Raw genomic sequence first — 19,566 nt, forward strand, 5'->3', positions numbered from 1 at the left:
GTATCTTCATGGAACATAGTATATATACATGTACTGACTGGCAGTGATTATCTAGAGAATGTAGGGTTCATGGGGTCAAAGGTGAGGGGTCAAAGGTCAAGTGCAACACTTCAAAATTTTACTATTTCCCTCATGTTCATGCAATGCCAGCAGGATTAGTATTTTTTTTTTTTACACTTGGTGTATGCATGTATAACCTAATAGAAATTCTCTGGAGAGTTTTTTTTTTCTGTTTCTTTTTTTATTGCCTCAAAGGTCAAAAGGTCAAAGATCAAGTGAAAGTGCTGAACTAACTTTTTCCTCCATATCTCGGAAGTGGCTCAATTTATCGTGAAACCTACTGCATCGCAATGCATGTTCTACCTGAAAGTGATTATCTTATGAATTTTAGGGTCTAAGGCCAGATGAACATGGTAACAATGTACTATTCAGTACAGAAATTGCACTTTTTCTCCATACCGGTACCATGAAAATTACTCAATGCATAAATGTATGAATGGGTCAAAGTCAAGTTAAAGTCCTTAAATCCCCAAAGACATGCTCTCCTATTCATCCAATTAAACCAAGTTCAAGGAAGGTGAACATTCAACACATTTCTGACAAACTTGTCATTTCAATATTTTGCCAGTTTTGTGAAAATGTAATCACACATTGTCCACATGGACTATCTAGACCTATTAGGAGAATCATGCATTATGGCGGAGGCATACCAGTCGCCATAGCGACATTTCTAGTTTATTTATTATTATTGTTATTGTTATTATTATTGTTATTGTTATTATTATTGTTGTTATTATTATTGTTGTTATTATTATTGTTGTTATTATTATTTTTGTTATTATTATTGTTATTTATTTTTCTATTTATTTATTTATTTTTTATTATTATTATTGTTATTGTTATTATTATATATATCTTTTTAATGAAGATAAAAAAAAGCTTGTCAGGGGCACAAACACGAGAAAGACCTCAAAAGAGGCGTGGCTGTCACACCTGGTGCATGAGACTTGGCATTATCTAGGCCTCATACTATACAAAACATGTAGATGGTTTTGCATGATTTAATGTTAAGCGCATGTATGCATATTTTAGGATGCTTTGCAAGTATGAAATGCCCTGGTGCTGCTCAGTTTATCCCCTGTAGGCAAAGTCCCATGAGTTACTTAAGCTTGAGGAGGCTTGTGAGTATGCTCGGACAGGTACGTGAAATTGGACTTAATGATGCGGCAGTTATCCTCAGCTACAGAGATCCGTGCATTTGTGTAATGGTGCATCACACAATGTAGATTTTAATAAATGAACACATTGAAAGTGTGCAGGTTGGCTGTACCCTGCATTGCAGAATTACCTGCATGGCTGTTACACCCAAATGTTCTAGAAGATGGACTACTGGTGGCTTTAAAAAAAAAAATGAAATGCCACAGAAGTGGATAGAATTGGCATGACACACGAAGATGAGAATTACTCTCAAACCAGAAATTTTTGCGTGCATGAAACGTTTGGGAATTTTGTTAGGAGCCAAGATTTTCGAAAGGAAAATGTACAGCTGTACACGAAATGTGTATCTATACACAATGCATTAAATCTCAGTTGTCATTCAAGAAAGTTTCACAACGCTAAACAGGCCATGATTGGCTCCAATTCGCAAAAGTTTCATGCTGTGAATTTTTCTTGTTTTACAGTACTTACATTGTAGTGAGTCCAGTAATGAACCTTGTATGAGATTGATGAATATAGACGTAGTAATTTAAGCAACATCATTTGAATTGGCTTCTCATATTACACATGTAGGTGTTACTTCATCGAGATACATACAGTTGTATGCATTCGTACGGAATGAGGCTACATAATACGGTTTCCGAATACAAACTGTGTCAAAACTTGCAGAGTGACAAATGGACGGTATATTTCTCATACAAAGGCAAATGGGTTAATACATTGTACATTGTATTTATAATATATTAATTGCCAGTTTTATTGGTAGGCAAATTCTGCTGCCCAGAAGTCATGGTGTGATACTGTAAAACATGATATATCCGCGGCATGAATTTCTCGCGAATTGAAGCCGACGGCCTTTTTTGCGGCATGAAATTTTCGCGAACTGCCACTGGCATTCAATGCATATAGTGTAGACAAGAACGTTTGCGTGCATTTTAATTTTGCGAATCTTGGCGCTCGCGAAATTCGCGAAATTAAAATGCACGCGAAAATTCCTCGTTTTACAGTACTGTGCTGCGAAGGGAAGGAAGGCTGTTGAAATACATTATAGGCTGAGCTACAGGGGATTGACATCTGCCTGTAGAGATGATATTTCCATCCGCCCTTGACGTGCGATTCCAAGCTCTTTTGTCTGCTGCCGAGTGCTTTCTATTGACACAGTCCAGTTGCTCTCGAGTGCAGAGAACATGCTCTGAATCTGAATCGGTGCACGGTCATGTAGTCTAAGTTCAAGACAAGCGTTTGATATTTTCCTTCCATTTCTCTTCTGTTCTTCAGATGAACAACCTCAACAAGGTTCAGAGTGCATGACTTTGTATAGATGGATTCACCCAACCCCGAAATTATCAGTTCTTGAAAATCATTGTTTGCGATGCGATGCAAAAACCATTTGCATTGTATTATGTGTGGATATGGAAAAGTCATCAACTCTTTGATGATATTTAGCATTGTGATGCAAAAATCAGTCAAGCATTGTGAAGCAAAAATCAGTCCAGCTTTATTTTAAGTTGAATTTGTGAATGTCGCGAGAAGACATGATTGATCTTTTTAATCCCACGATGCAACTCATCACACTACTAAAGCTTTGAACACTTGGGTGCATGCCCAGGGTCATACTCTGGTCATTTGTTTGAAAGGCATGCACAATCTGGAGATTCAAGCACTGCATTTGAAGCGAGGTGATAAATGTATTTTTTTTTCCGGTGTGTGAATGGTTGCAATTGCAATAATTTTTGTATAAAAAAATGCAGATCTTGATAACTTCTAGTGTGTGAAATAGAGCCAGTGATTCCGTCCGTATTAATGAATTATAATCTTGCCAAGGGTGCAGATGTGGAATACACTTTGTGTATAGTCCAACAAGGAAGTGGGATTTGACTAAATTAGTTATCTCGTATGAAGATGGTGTTTGGCCAAGGGGAACGAAAACATACTTTGGCTTTTCTCCCTGTTTTGAAAATGGAAAAGAAATTTGATTAACTAGTTGAAGACAGTCTGATTTTCCTATAACACCCACTTCCTATTCACCCCAGTCTGAGAACACTCAGGACTACGTAGTCTCCAGTGGATAAACCCATTGAGAATGGGCTGATTTTTCTCCAACATGCGTTTCCCATAGACACTTGCCTGAGTAGGGCCTATACTCCAGACTCGTCCTCAACGGGTTTGATAGAACAAGTTCACTAATTCTCTCTGTAGGATGTCAGCCTGACCGAAAGCATATATTGACTGACACCATACACCATGTAAATATCATGTTTGTCTCAGTATAGCCTATAGGGAACCTACATTGTTGTAGGGTGTAGTGGCTATGTAACTCTGAATGTTTAAATGCATGTAAACGTGACAAGATGCACACTGATGTATTTTATATGTCACTATTACATGTATTCATTTTGAGTAGATGGGTAATCCCCTTTTTTGTGCATACCATGGTGAAGTACAGTGTAGGAGTGTACTTTAAATACTCAAGGAAGATAAGATAAACACAGTCTGATTGTTCTGCTTTGTTTAGCTGCACTGTTCTACAGTATGTAAGTGGGATGTCTGCCTTCAAAGCAAAGTGTACAACCCCCATTCTTTATTACATGTATATATTGTACAGCATAAACATCATGCTTTATTATCAAGTGGAAATGTGGTAGTTTGGATCATTCTGACGAAATACTCTTGCCAAGAAGTTCTGTAATAACACATGTACATTTAAGATTTTAAATTCATGCTTCGTCTTTCGTTTCAGGGAGAACTCCAAACAACCGTGATTTCTGCTCATTTGGAGTGCTTTGTTTACATGTACAGTGTACAGCTGTACTTCCTCAAACTAGCAGGAGTTGCTTGAACTCGCTGCTTGAGTGATGGAGTTTTGTTACTGACTGCTGCAAGGGAGAATGGCCACATACTGAATCGCGACAAAATTTTGTCCCAAAATATGTCCAATAATAGTATCTTTATACTGGTTTATAATTATTACACTGATATATTTACACTGTACGATTGTATGCTTCTGATAAACATGATAGGCCTCCCCAGCTGCAGTATTAGTGTATTTAAAGTTTTTGTCGTGTTGGGGTAGGTATGGGAGGGGAGGGAAGGGGTGAGGGGGTAGGAAGGGCCGTGGTGGTTATTTATGTACCCTCTAGAAGTGATGAAATGTAATTGAACAGAGTGAAAATGTGATATTGTGATTGTAATGTGCATCATCAAGAGCATTGATTGGGGGTACTAACGAACATCTGTGTGACATTCACTGCTGTACACCAGCATCAATGTGTAAATCTCTGCTTTGTGAGGGGCAGAGGGGTGCTCTATGAATGATGCCCATTGGCTCTCTGCATTAAAATGGCAACAATGCCGTCTGATATTGCAATTACGAACGTGAAAAATGGCTGGCAGATGGGAAAGAGATAGCGCCAATGTCTCAGATGTCTTCTTACCCTGCCCAGCTTTTATGGACGGGTTCCTTAGTGTTTCAGACAATGGTGCCCAGCTTGGGCTGTATTTTGTTTGTGAAACTCGTGTGAATGTGAAAATGGCTCTTACATACATTGTACTTGGTGTACATCACTTGGGACTCGAACTGATTTTGAAGCAACGCTCAGTCAACGGTATGAATAGCCCTTTTCCTTCTCAAGTTCTGACAAAAATGATGCAGATTTCAAGAAGTCATACATGTAATACAGTAGTTCTGCATTATACATACTGTAGATACATACAATTGTACCAGGTACCCACAGTACCGATAAAGCAGACTTCAGTATCATCTAATGACAATAGATGATAACCTACCAAGGACCCGTTTCATAAAACTTGTTATCAGTGACAACTGCCACATTTCTATGACAAATTTGCTCTCAACCGATCAGATGCAAGGATTTCAGTAGCTTGTCACATCTATGACAACTTGTCACTGATGACAAGTTTAATGAAACATGCCCCAGGAGTCATTATATTATACATTGCCATCAGCAACCTGTCAGGACACATTCATGGTTGTGTGCTCTATCTCTTTATTATCTCTTTATTATATCGTAAAGAAATATTCATTGTATTCATTGTTAGAGTCTGCCCAGTTATTCAGTGTGACTACATGTAGGGCTTCAGTGATTAAAATTATGTTACTGACATTTCCTTCCTGGAGCAAAGTTCAGTACATTGAATGAAGAATGTTAAAAATGTTCATTGTAAAGCAAACATCAGTGAATAATGTTCATGCAATTCATTGGCAAATATTGACTCAAAAAGATATTGAAACATGTACATATTGCAGGATACACTCTGTTACAACGAATGTGATTTTACATGTAAGACAGAATCATGTACCATTCATACTGTAGAGGTTTTTTTGTTGTTGTTTTTTTGAGCCCTTGATCAAAAATCTCTCTTTTGAAATACATATTCACCATTGAAGATTTTTTGAGTAGCATTTGACATTTGAGGGAAAATATTGATTTTTTCCCCACCATAGATAGCATTATGCATTTAAATCATGCAAAATGTCGGTCAATTGGACCTACAATTCATGCAGCGTAAGGCTGATGTGGCACACCATTAGCCCTTGGTCGCTGTTGGATCATAAGATGTCGGTCTTCTTTGTTCAATTCTACACGTACATCACGGGTGCTAAGCATTATGATCATGTGTTCACACATACAGTGTAGGCCTACATGTATCTGATGTTGTTTTTGGGTTGGGTTGGGTTGGGTTTTTTTTTTTTTGGGGGGGGGGGGGGGTTGCCTTTTGTTTCTTGCAGGTACAAATGTCGTAAGCACCAAAGCCTTTAATACTGCACATTAGTGTTCTGAGAGTTGAGAGTCATTAGCATTGTGGCATTACAATGTAGCTTTTAGTGGCATTGGCATAAATGGAAGTTTGTCAGAATTGATATGATTTTCAACACATCTAAAATGGTCAGTGTAGGCCTACTGCTATTATGAAAGAATTTATATTCTGATAATGATAATGATAGTAATTTGATAATGATAATAAATAATAAAGGTTATATCCACAGAAGTGTTCAAAGTAATCTTAAAAGAAGTACAAAATGGAAATTACAAACAGGGAACAAGAAACTAACAACATAAAACGAAACAAACTACTTTTATACAATATGCATATTTTAAAACAGATGATAATTTTTGTTTGACTTTAGATACATTAGGGATTTCGATGGGTTGTTGATCAGGTGGATGCTTTCACTGGAATGGTTATCCACTTTACTACACATACAAAAAGACACCGTCAGTTTGATTTGGATGATACCGTTCTCAGGGCTGTGGGCACAGGTCTTCTTTCTGTTTTTCTTCCTTTTTTTTTTTTTTTTTTTTTGAGATGAAGCATGAATCAGCGGGTTCGGAAACCACACGAGAAGGGTTGAGAGAGAGAGAGAGAGAGGGAGAGGAGCTGTGTAGAGATTACTCACTAGACCACAGCAGCTTTAGCCCAGCCATGAGAGGAAGCAATGGCTCTCAACATGAGGAAATGAAAGGGGGAGGGGGGTGGAAGGGGGCTGTGATGCGCCCCCACAGGGGGGCAACGTCCCTCAGCGTACACATTGTCACTTCTCTTGCATCATAATACCCATTCTCCCCCTCTCCTTTGTATGAAACACACAGTCTCCCCAAAAACATGCACATGATAATTTACATGCACACACACACAACACACAATGTGTATAAAAAAACAAACAATTGTGATGAAAGTAGTCCATGGACTGATTATGATTGATATGATTTGCATGGAAGAAATTATCAGAATAGAACAAAATAATTAATGACAAACAAACTCTAGGCCAGTCATGATTTACATTGGCACACAGAAGAAAACCAAAAACATTCATGATGTTCCTTTCCTAAAAATTCCTTAAAGGGGAAAGCTCATTGTGGATCTTGGGGAATCCATGAGATGAACAAAAAAGAAATAGAGTGAGTTTTTTCATGAAAAATTATGAAATCTAGACTTTCTTCGAAAAGATATAATGTCTTGCAATTGTGATTATTGGCATTTACTGTACATATCCAGGATTTTTTTCCGCAAGAGAATGCGTAGGTGGTGGATGGTGTGGAAGCTTTATACTGTGGCTTGTGTGGGTTTGGAATGTCAGGTCAAATGCTCTAAGAAGTCGTTTCCTTATCCCTGGATTGAATTAGTGTGAGAGGAATGCATGACAGTTGAATATTTTGAATTCTCTGGAGATATCGTATACCATGTATAATGTATGGTACCATGTGTCATGTCAGATTTAACCCTCTACCATCTAAAACCAGCTCTCTTGGTCCTTTGGATGCTTGTGGACATATGAAGTATCTAGATTCACTTTGAGCCTTAAGTTTCGATGATCATACAGTAGTAGATCTTTACTGAAACAGAATGAGTTAATAGCCTAGTCCATTTTAAAAGCAATTCTTGTAGGAAGGTCTGCCCGTCCCCCATCTAATTAAATGACATGCGATAATTTTGACAATCTCTTACCTCAGTGTTGATACGCGTCATCTTTGTTTGCTGGTTATTTTGCAATTTAAAAAAAGAAAGTAGACTTTGAAATGTAACCCAGCTGGCAACACTTTCTTTTTCCCATTCTGAGGTTTACCCTGTATATCAATCTATTGTAATGTATCAAGCCAAATTTCCTGCCTGCCTCATATCTATGGTAGCAATGCTCCTTACAGATATGCTTTTGCTACATGAGAAAGTCATTTTTATCCTTTACTCTTTCTCCATGGCTCTCTGTATTCACACAATGAATTCTGCTCGGTCCTCGCATCATACTCAAATATGGTGCATCGCAATCCACTTTATTTCATACCGACAGTCGCTGCGTCTGACCTATAAAAATATTTTACATAATGAACGTTATTTCAGTGGAGCGCTTGAAGTCATTGCATGCCTTGTGTTAGTTGTAAAGGCACAATTTCCATTCTTTCCATGCTGAAGTCTTGGCCTTCTTTCAAGGCTTTGTGGATGCTTAGAAAAAATCTCTATATTATAAACTATTTGACATAATAATTTAGTGGAGCGCTCGGAGTCATTGCATGACTAGTTAAAGCACAATTTCCGTTCTTCTTTGTTGTTGTGTTGTTTTGTTTAAGAAGCACATCATTCACATTTGAATATTTGCATATTCATCTGCATGATATCGATACAAGATCAATTTCTGAGAAAATAAATAAATGAAATACTTCATAAATTTCATATTTATGCGCAGGGAGCGGTCTGCTATCAGAGTACGGTTAGGGCAGATTGATAAAAGTCCTAGTGCATGAAGATGACAAAATTTGGTCAGCCCGGTTCGTACATTGAGCAGGCTTCTCATTGATGTCTGAGTCGATGTCTTCCAATGCCGATGTCTTAGCCTTCTTTCAAGGCTTTATGGATGCTTTTTTTTTCATTCAGATAAAAATAGCACATAAACTTGTTTGGTGTTCAGTCCTTCATAATTATACAGTGTAATATTTGTATAAACCATCCTGTTTGTTTTCTCTCTCTCACTTTTTCACTGTCTGTCTATCTGTTTGTCTCTAACTGTTCTTTTTTTTTTTCTCTCTGTCTCTCTTGTTCTATTGTTCTGCTGCAGGTGTTTCCCAGGCAGCAAAGGATTACTTTAATGCCATTGTTGCTGTCGGTGAGCTTGCCAGTGAAACGAAGGATTCCAGACAACTAGGTGAGGATTGCAGAGACTTCACAGCTTGTCAACTCTTCTTTCTTCTAAACATTACTCTAATCTATAACTTTTATGTGCGCAGGCACTTACATTAAAATCATCCCAAGCTTTTTCTTCAACATTCAGTAGGCCTAATCCATCCAAACTCGACCCAGTTTTAGATACAAGCAATTAGCCTACTCCAGGTATAGGTAGTAGAAATTTCATTAGTATTCATAGCTGATGACGTCCAGTTCACGGAGGTCATGTTCATTCAGCCCATGGAATAATATGCAAATTTTAGTTTGCATTAATGTATGCGATAGATTGTGTACACCGTGACCGACAGACATCCAGTGATGAATACATGCCGGTACGCGCAAGTGAAAGGTACATGTATGTCTAATTCATGCTTGTTTAATCCCTGGACCAAATTGAAACCAATGATACCAGTGTCTGACAGGCAGTATTGAGATTTTGATCTGATAGGAGGTAGCGATTGATCCCTTTCCATGCAGTAGGTGACCCAAACACTGACACTTCTTGTTCCTTTTACGTTACAGACATGCAGATTTAGGAAAACCTAATGTGTTGTTGTGTCAAATAATGTTGATGAATAATACGAAATATCTGTGCATGTTTGTCAGTGTGTATTTCTGTATATGCCATACGTACAGTATATATATGTAATCATTATTTATGAGTGCTTTAAAAGCAGGTTGCATTATCGTGCCAGGCTCACATATTATCAAAATGTTCTCGCAGTGGGAAGGGATTAGTTTCAGTTACACATCAGTTTACAACATCCATAAATCCTCATTAATCTTCTTCAGTGACTTCAACGCAGGGCATGAACTCGTCGGGCTGCCCAATATTTGATATTGTCGTTGGATCCAATAACCAAATAGATTTGACCTGTCAGCATTCAGTCTATAATGGTTGACACTTCCTTCTCTGATGTCGCTATTACGCTCCATGTGACGGATGGACGGGAGCTGGGCAAATAATGGCTAGTCAAGTAGTGACATCTAGAGATACAGCAAGAGACAAATAGATGGCTACACAAAACAAAGATAAAAAGACGCAATTGATTCTACCTCACATTGACCTATCTCCTACTTAAGTATTTTATTACTTTTGGTTCGAGTCCTGCGTATTCAGGATCCAGGATTCGTGGGAGCATCACTATAGGCAGCACGGCGTTGATTATTCACACGGTGTCCTCGATTTAATCCACTGTAACTGGTGTTGAGTCCAGCAGCATTTGATTGCAGCAGGCTCGCACCTCGGATTTTTGTTGTGGGGAAATTCAAAATCAGAAAAAGTGGATCCTATTAAAAAAAAAAAAAAATTGCCCCTCCCTGACTGCACCCACTTTCCCGGAGGGGTACCCAGTTCAATATCATCCTTGGATTTGTGGTGCTGAAGATGTCAACCACCTTTTTCAAGTCGATCACTTCCTGGTAATGAATATGAAGGTGTGCAAGAGACCTTTGTCGAGTTTATGGTTGCAAAAGTATGTGCAGTATTTTGGGGAACACGCAAGCTAAGGGAGGGTGTAGGAGGGTGATGGGAGAGGGGGATGTAGGAGAGGGGAAGTTTGTTAGAATCCCCTGAAACCTCCTAGTTATGGGCCTGTTGCCATTGATGATGACCAGATTCTATTCTAGAGTCATTGTGGTACAATATGTAGGTGATACCTGAGATATGAACTGACATACAGTGTAGGTGCCAGTTATGCTTTTTAACTATTTGCAAGGCTTTAAAGGGTGAATACAGTTCTGGTCGAGGTGAGGATTTAGCTTTTAACGTTTTGCGAGATATTCAGAAACCACTCTATGAGATGTCAAAGAGCATGCAGTTCTAAGGGGTATCAAAAGTTTATTCAATGAAAATCGGTTTTGAAATGGCTGAGATCCCAAAAACAAGGTGAAACAAAGAGATCCTAATAAAGTTGTGGCATGTCACCTTTTAATATTAGCACTTTTTTGGATATCTCAGCCAATTGAAAACCAATTTTCATCAAATAAACGTTGAATCCTTCTTGAAATTACGTGCTCTTTCATATTTCATAAGAGGCTTTTCATTATCTCACTTAGGAATGTTCAAAACATGAATCCCCACCTCAACCAGTACTGTACAGTCCCTTTAAACCTTGTGCTAGCATATTTTGTTTTTGCCAGGTCCTATTTTGCCTGTGAAACTTTCAGTCATTTAGTAACACCTCTCCCATTATGCACTCTTGATGTAGTTGCTCTGTCAGACAACATGGATATTAGCCATTTATCCTATTAAAGTGTCATATTACGTGTAGGTCTAATACCCAATTATCACAGGCTCTTCTTCCAAGAACAATTAAGAACAGGTTTAAAACTTGTTCTTGAACATCCAAACCTTCACTGACACACGTCAAAACGCTCTCTGAATTGATTGATATTCACAATAACTAGCTCCATGCTGTGCCTTTGTGGAGTTCTTCCCTAAACTTGGCATGGCTTACTTCGTTTCATCGGGTGATCGCGTTCGGGTCGGGTGGTCGCGATACACGGCCTTTCGTAGATTATATGCCCTAATATACGAAGGGTCGGGTGGAGCATTTGAGAATTAGACCCCTATTTTTTACGAAGTATCGGGTACAGCTTACCCGAGTCTTCGAGAAAAAGCCAGTGTAAATTCACGAACGTTCGCGTGTTTTATCTCCGAATACGCGATTGTATTCCTATGTTTTTACTCTGAAAAAATTATCACAAGCGTTTGTATACAAGGCTAGCAGCACATAATGCTCGCCGTGCATAACTATGGCAAAGCGATACGCTCACGCGCGATAAAGTGATGATGCAGGTTTCAATGGACGGCCATTCATATTGTACAGTATGCGCGGCGAAAGTTTTAGTCGTCTCGACTCGTGGATTATAACGATACTGGTCCTTCCTGTTCTATCTGGACATCTTGACAACATTGTTATCGGCATTATCGTGGTTTCTGTCTCCACTCATTTCTTCACTGCTGGTGACAGCTAGCTCATACCACCTCCATGGACTTTATTGGGCTGAATCGTGATATCGGTCCCCTCTAGGTGCGTGTGTCTTTATACCATGTGCAAAGTCTATGGAGGTTGACAGCAGTCACCGCGCCGGCTGCACTATGACGAAATACAAATAATATACGTGTAACTAAATGGCGGTGAATGGAGTGGGGACCTATTTCAGGATAATGTCCTTTATTGTACAAAACCACATAGTATCATTTATGGAGACATTCTTTCAGATCACTGCGAATAATTGTGTTGTTTGACTGAAAAAAAGAATTCTTTTCAGATATGATCAGAATCTAGATAGGCCTACCGGTGCATGAAAGAATCCCTTCAAAATTTGATAAGATTGTGAAACCTTTTTATTCCCTTTCTGAATTGTTATTCAAAACTGATTAGTTTGTTTGGTTGGTCAAAGTAGACTCACAGAACTCTGATTAATTGGTTCAGTTCATGTTCTCAGCTTTACCATGTATATTCTATGTTTTGTCGACCCTATAGACTGTGCAACTCTTCATTATTATGTTAACGCTTATTAAATAGATTGCTGTTTTGATCGGAAGTTTAAATATTCATATTCTCCATCGATCCTGTAATGCTATTGCTTTATTTAGCCATATAATTATGTTTCTGAGGATATTTTATACTCTTTTATTTGTTATTGCCATTTTTGTGCTATTTTGTGGCCTGTTTGATGTCTTTTGCTTTGATTTATTCACTGGTTTCGCCGTCCCTGATTCACCCGATACTTCGTCACTTGAATGACACTTTTTTACGTATAGTCGCGTTAAACGAGCAGCCTTATGTCAAGGATTATCTGTATTAAATTGTGATTATTTTACCCCTCCTTACCCGACCCTTCGTATATTAGGGCACCTAATCTACGAAATGTCGGGTAACGCGACCACCCGAAGGAACGAAGTAAGCCACTTGGCATGCACAATCGTGCATGATGTACCCTTCTCCTTCATATGCAGTCAAAACTGCCGTAGCCGCATCCACCTGCCATTAAACCACTAAAAAATCCCCCCCCCCCCCTCCATAAAAAGAAAAGCCATGGTCAGGACCCTGTCTACAGCAGTCACCTGCTTGTTACAGTGCTGCCACTTTTTTCATCAACACGTACCTCAGATCTCAGATGGCTAGCTGCTAGAGACAGGTTTTGCTATATCTGCAGTCTTTATTCTCTTCTTTAGGGTAGAACACATTATCAATGTTACAAAAGAGGAAAAGGTATGATACTTGAAACATACACTGAGAAAGTGACTTCTTAAAACTCGACTATTAGAACATAGATTAGACTGACATCAGGGCAACTTCTCAAAACTTGCCTACCATGCAGTCACACCCACATGTTGAAGCTTCCTTATTAAAGGACAAGTTCACCTTCATAAACATAAGGATTGAGAAAATGCAACAATATTAGTAAAACACATCAGTGAAAGTTTGAGGAAAATTGGACAATCGATGCAAAAGTTATGAATTTTTTAAATTTTTGTGTTGGAACCGCTGGATGAGGAGACTACTACAGCTTGTGAGTCATATGCATACAACAGTATAAAGAAAATGTAAAAGAAAATTCAACTTATTTTCACTTTTTTCGCATAATAATTGAGCACTTGACTTGCCTCTTTCTAAAGGCAGGGGGAATAATATTACCCATAACATTTGTCGGTAACGAGTCAGGGGAATGTGTACTTTTTTCAATAGATGGAATTTTGTGAAATTCTCTTTATATTTTCCTTATATTGTTGTACGCATGTGACAGCTAAGTTATTCATACACTGCAGTAGTCTTCTCATCCAGCGGGTACTGCACAAAAACTTCAAAAATTCATAACTTTTGAACGGATTGTCTGATTTTCCTCAAACTTTCAATGATGTGTTCTACTAATATTGCTACATTCTCTCAATCCTTATGTTTATGAAGGTGAACTTGTCCTTTAATAGTGAAGGCTTTGAGTCTGGAGACCTGGGCCATGGCTTTACCACCATCAGTGGCCTTACTACCATCAGTGGCCTCATTTGATGGCTTTTCAAGTTGGGATCATCCACATACCACCCACATGTGCTCGGTGATTGAAAGCTAGTTTTGCGAGAGAGGTAATGGTTCTATAATTCTTCCCAAAACTCCAGACAGTATAAGATTTTATGTTATACGTCCTTGATTGTTATAGATCATAGGGAAAAAACAAACAAACAGACTCAGAATAGAGACTAAAGTTGCAGATTCATACAATTGGACCATTTTATAAGTTGGCCTCGATATTAGAAAGTAATATCAGACAAAATGATCGGAAGAGTTTTCAGCAGTCAGACATTTTTTTTTTCCCTAAAAGCATGATGCGGATCTTGGTGTAAACAAAGTATCTAATGCCATTAGAAATATACTATGCTTTTTTTGTTCCACTTGATATATCGCTATTTCATGAAAGTATATTAAAATATATCAGTCCTTAAAGGGACTGTACAGTACTGGTTGAGGTGGGTTTCACGTTTTGTACATTCCTAAGTGAGATAATGAGAAACCTCTTATGAAATATGAAAGAGCATGTAATTTTAACTCTTTATGTGCCACGTCCGTACGTCCGACTCAGCCAACGGCGTGCCAACTTCGCATATTCTGCTGAAATGCCCAAACCCGCCCAAACCAATCGATAAATCGCCAAATGCCGCAGTACAGTAAAAGCGTTTCTAGCGCTTCCGTTCCTCTCACATATAGCTTGCATTTTATGTTGTGATTGACTAACGGGTGGTATTCCCATACAGGATTTGCGTGTAAATTCTAAGTTCTGTTACTGTTTTGCATGCAAAGCCATGCTCTTATGTAGATTTGCTCCAAGTCAATTGAAAGAAAATCAATCATGGATTTGCCATACAATTAACACCAAAGCAAAGCTTGGCATTTTCTCTATAACTTTTCTCAGTATAATGTCCACCTTAACAGAAATATATAAAAGTGACATAGATTTGAAAAACAGAATCTTTTCTCTAAGCATGAAACGTTGGTGGCTCAGAATAATGTGGCACACAGGGGGTTTCCATCATGGCACATAAAGAGTTATTAAGAAGGATTCAACATTTATTTGATAAAAATTGGTTTTCAAATGGCTGAGATATCCAAAAAAGCGATAATAATAAAAGGCGACAGGCCATGCCTTTTATTAGGATCTCTTTGTTTCACCTTGTTTTTGGATATCTCAGCCATTTCAAAACCGATTTTCATCAAATAAACTTTTGACACCCCTTAGAATTGTATGCTCTTTGACATCTCATAGAATGGTTTCTGAATATCTCGCAAAACGTTAAAAGCTAAATCCTCACCTCGACCAGAACTGTACACACCCTTTTATGTTTCGATTTGAGATACCATTTCTATCAAAACTTCTTCCCTTTTAGTACTGTGATATACGTATCACTGTGGTCATCAAAGCAACAAACTAAGAAGAGCAAGAGTACAATTGTAGCTGTAATAGAGAGGGAAAGGTTGATTTTTCTTGTCTGTAGTTTCTATTTGTGCCCAACCCCCCATACCCGTGACCAAGGTGACTGACCCATGCCCATCTTCTAGTGATAGGGGATGACAACAAGAATGTAACTTGTTCTAAGTCAGCAATAGAAAGGATACTGCATATCACATGTTATAGCGAAAAAGTGATGGCTCCTTCAGCTCATGTATAAAGGTAATTTTTCGTAAATAAGAAGAGTGCCATTAGGGTCTCGACTTATACATTGTATGTTGTTCAAGTTCTGCCCATTCTCTTTCCTAATGTGCACCAGATATTAAAAGGAAAACAGCATTTATGATCTTTTTTTAGTCGAGTTTCTCTCATGAAAGACATGACAGAGATCATTCCTTGTCGTCTTCTTTCTGAACAACCCTGAATCAAAGGGAGTGAACCTATTAGACGATGTCGCCTCTAGAGGTCTAACTATGAAAGGAAGCATGTATTGTCACTCACTAGCACTTTTCCCTGCCTGTGGCAGTGTGGCCTGCCCCCCTACAAACTATTGTAGGAGCACATCGTGGTGAGGGGGGAAGAGGTACGTACTGATGCTTTCAGCTTAAGTTTTCTCTCCAAACAGAATTCGATCCAGTTTTCATTGTTCGGGTGCTGTCGCTCTCTTGCCGTGCCCACAGGGACCTTGGGTAATAATGAGTAATGTTGGCAAACTTGTCCCGATGAATGGTGTAGTCTGGAGTCCAAACGTAGCGGCGTCAAGATTTGAGTTTCTCAGTAGAGTCATCATTGGCAATAAGTTGGCGATTTTGCACCGGTCATCAGGACAGGAAGATACTCTGTGAATAGACCTTCGAATCTCACCTATACATATTAGATATATTTAACTGATTTTTATATTATGCTTTTGTATAAAAATTTGTTCAAATTGGAGAGGAGCACTTTAAGACTTTGGGTGCCCCGGCAGGAAACCAGCTGCTACCTGTTGTGCATGTTTCACCCCTCGTCAAGTTTAAGCAGATGCACTTTGTAGCCTTGACTGGAAAGGGCTCACTAAGGGTGTTAACTAAAAGTAACCTGAGGTTATAAATGCTTCAAGTACATTTGTAGGAGAGGCTCAACCTAGAGCATAAATGAACCAAAAGTTCTTCATTTTGTGGCATGAAGTTGGTATCTACATTAGAAATGCAAAATAATGGAAATGTGGATACTCGAGTAGCTTAAAGGGACTGTACAGTACTAGTTGCGGAGGGGATTCTGGTTAATAACATTTTTTGGTGAAATAATGAGAAATCTCTTGTGAAATATGAAAGAACATGTAATTTCAAGAAGGATTCAACATTTATTTGATGAAAATTGGCTTTGAAATGGCCGAGATATCCAAAAAAGCGATCCTAATAAGATTGACATCCATGACTTTTATTAGGATCTCTTCTTTTTTCCTTGTTTTTAAATATCTCAGTCATTTCAAAACCTATTTTCATCAAATAAATTTTTGATTCCCCTAAGAATTGTATGCTCTTTAACATTTCATAGAGTGGTTTGTAAAGTTCTCGCAAAACGTTACAAGCTGAATTTTCACCTCAACCAGTACTGCACAGTCCCTTTAAACATTACAGTGGTGCTGTGTTTTAAAACGCAAGGAGATTCTAGGCTTGTCATCATGAAACCAAAATTTGTATGCTCTTGAAGTTCAAATTTGCCATACAACTGTAGTTAAAGTGACGCTGCATGCCAGCCTATATCATGCCGAAATAGGAATAGGAGATGCATGATAAAAAAAAAAATAAGCGAACAAAATAAAACTAGAATGGGCCAAACACTACATGATTGAAAGCTTTAAAGACTGTTCACAATGTGTTTAATGACCTTCTGTGTAGAGCTACAAGTTACCCTTATGTCCTTGGTTCCCCCTTGATTTTGGTAAGAATCTTAAGAGCTTTTGTGGTTACTTTCGGTCTGACTCGATTTATCGGACTGTCATGCTCCTTGTAAGTTGAAGTGAGCAAAGGTTTTGTTTTTTTTTTTTTTGTCTGGGAAAAGACTAGCACTAACCTGACTTTGTGCAAGCACAGGTTTCTGTAGCAAAATTGTGTTCTCCTTGTTACAGTGTGAGTCACATGGTTCGGTGAGAACTGGTCAGGTTTCCTCAGCCCCGAAGAAGGAGGAAAAATATCGTTTCCTGTTTTGTTAGCAACCTCTCCTGTCCCACTAATGAGACGCTGGGATAAACAGGTTGAAAGCAAAGTGGGCAGTTCGGCACACGAACCGATTTTCAGTACTTACTGCATACAGTCAACCCTGCCTTAGCGGCCACCTGTGTATAGCGGCCACTGAATATCCCCCCCCCCCCCCCCCCCCCCCCCGAGAGAAAAACCCCGTTAAAGACACTGTGTATAGCCACCACCTGTCTAACATGGCCAGCGGCCACAAATTTTGTTTCCCGCGGTAGATTTTAACCTGTCTATAGCGGCCAGAGAGCAGATAATTCAGCGTGTTTTCTGCTTTGTAGCCGTACCAGTCATTCACAGGCAATGTTCAGTAATCACCATCGCTGCATTCATCATCACTCATTCAGTCATAATAATGCAGTTGACTTAGTGTATCAAAGCTTTCTTCACGACTGTACACATGCTACTGTGCAACAATTTCATGAACACCGACATTGTTCAATGCATGAAACACACATGTGCATACGTACACACATACATGGGCATGTAAGTACGTATAAATGTATACAATGATGATACATACATGTAGGCAATGCACACAAAGTTGGATAACCTGTCTATAGCGGCCACCTGTCTATAGCGGCCACTTTTTTCGTCTCCCTTGGGTGGCCGCTATAGACAGGTTTGACTGTACTTCCATTTTCGAAAATGTCCGGATGCTATACAGAAGTACAGTGTACACAGTAGGTGCATTCACACTTGAATCTATACCGTGAAATTAAATACTATGGTATTTTGTGAGTAAGAGCAATAGCAAGTGAAATATTATTGCATCTATTACGGTGGTATTTCAACAATGACAATGGTACCAACAGATCACATACAAAATGTACAGTGTACCAAGATAATTCAAGTGTGAATGCGCCTCCTACACATCTACGTGCACATGTACTTCCGTGCATCTGCACTGATATGTGTTGCAGAGTGCTTGCATGTCTTGCCCAAGCAAACTTTAGGGGTGCTGTTTGATACCCCACATGCTGGAAACACTTTTAGGTCTCAGAAAGCAAAATAAACAGACACCGGAAATGCAAAGCTGTTCCACTCTATGTTCAATTGGGTTGAATAAACAAAATATTAAACTCAAAGCAGAGAAAATGATAATGGCAAATTTTCTCTCTTTTTTAGCTCACCTGAGCCAAAGGCTCAAGTGAGCTATTGCGATCGCTCTTCGTCTGTCGTCCGTCGTGCGTCGTGCGTCGTCCGTCATGCGTCGTCCGTCGTCCGTCGTGCGTAAACTTTTACATTTTCATCTTCTTCTTGAGAACCCCTTGACCGATTTTCACCAAACTTGGCAGGTAGCATCCCTAGGGGGATAGGATCTCAATTTGTTCAAGTGGGCACCATACCCCACCTGGGGGGCCCCCAGAGGGGCCCAAACCCCCCAAAATTAAGGAATCTTAAAAAATCTTCTTCTCTAGAACCAGAAATGATAGAGCTAAGTTAATACTATGAATTAGTACATTGATGACTGTAGTTTCAAGTTTGTTCATGATGGAGTCAGGGGTGCCCCCCTTGGGACCCAGGGGAGGAGGGTGGGGAGGGGTCCTAATGGGACCCAAATTGTACATTTTCATCTTTTTCTTGAAAATGCCATTATGAATTTTCTCCAAAGTTGGCAGGTAGCATCCTTAGGGGGAAAGAATCTCATTCCCATCAAATGGGCACCATGCCCCACCTGGGGGCCCCCAGGGGGCCTAAATTTGGACCGAAATTGTAAATTTTCATCTTTTTCTTGAAAACCCTATCACTAATTTTCACCAAACTTGGCAGGTAGCATCCCTAGGGGGATAGAATCTCAGTTCCATCAAATGGGCACCATGCCCCACCTGGGGGGCCCCAGGGGTCCCCCCCCCCCATAAGGAATCTTTACAGATTTTCTCTAGAACCAGAAGTGATTGAGCTAAGTTAATACAATGAGTCAGTATATTGATGACTGTTGTTTCAAGTTTGTTCAAAGGAGAATCAGGGGTGCCCTCCCCCCCCCCTC

At 39.2% G+C, this 19,566-nt stretch overlaps 1 protein-coding gene across 1 annotated transcript in view; it reads left to right on the plus strand.

Annotated features, from left to right (window-relative positions):
- LOC139741112 (BAR/IMD domain-containing adapter protein 2-like) overlaps positions 1-19,566 on the plus strand; it is a 115,278-nt gene that overhangs the window by 10,061 nt on the left and 85,651 nt on the right. The window contains exon 3 of the mRNA XM_071651701.1: positions 8,789-8,875. Within this exon, the coding sequence (XP_071507802.1) occupies positions 8,789-8,875 (87 nt within the window). The remainder of the gene's footprint in view (positions 1-8,788; positions 8,876-19,566) is intronic.

The sequence above is a fragment of the Diadema antillarum genome, unplaced genomic scaffold, assembly GCF_040938485.1.
Source record: "Diadema antillarum isolate AM-2024a unplaced genomic scaffold, OU_Dant_1.0 seq00000905_RagTag, whole genome shotgun sequence".
Taxonomy (NCBI): domain Eukaryota; kingdom Metazoa; phylum Echinodermata; class Echinoidea; order Diadematoida; family Diadematidae; genus Diadema; species Diadema antillarum.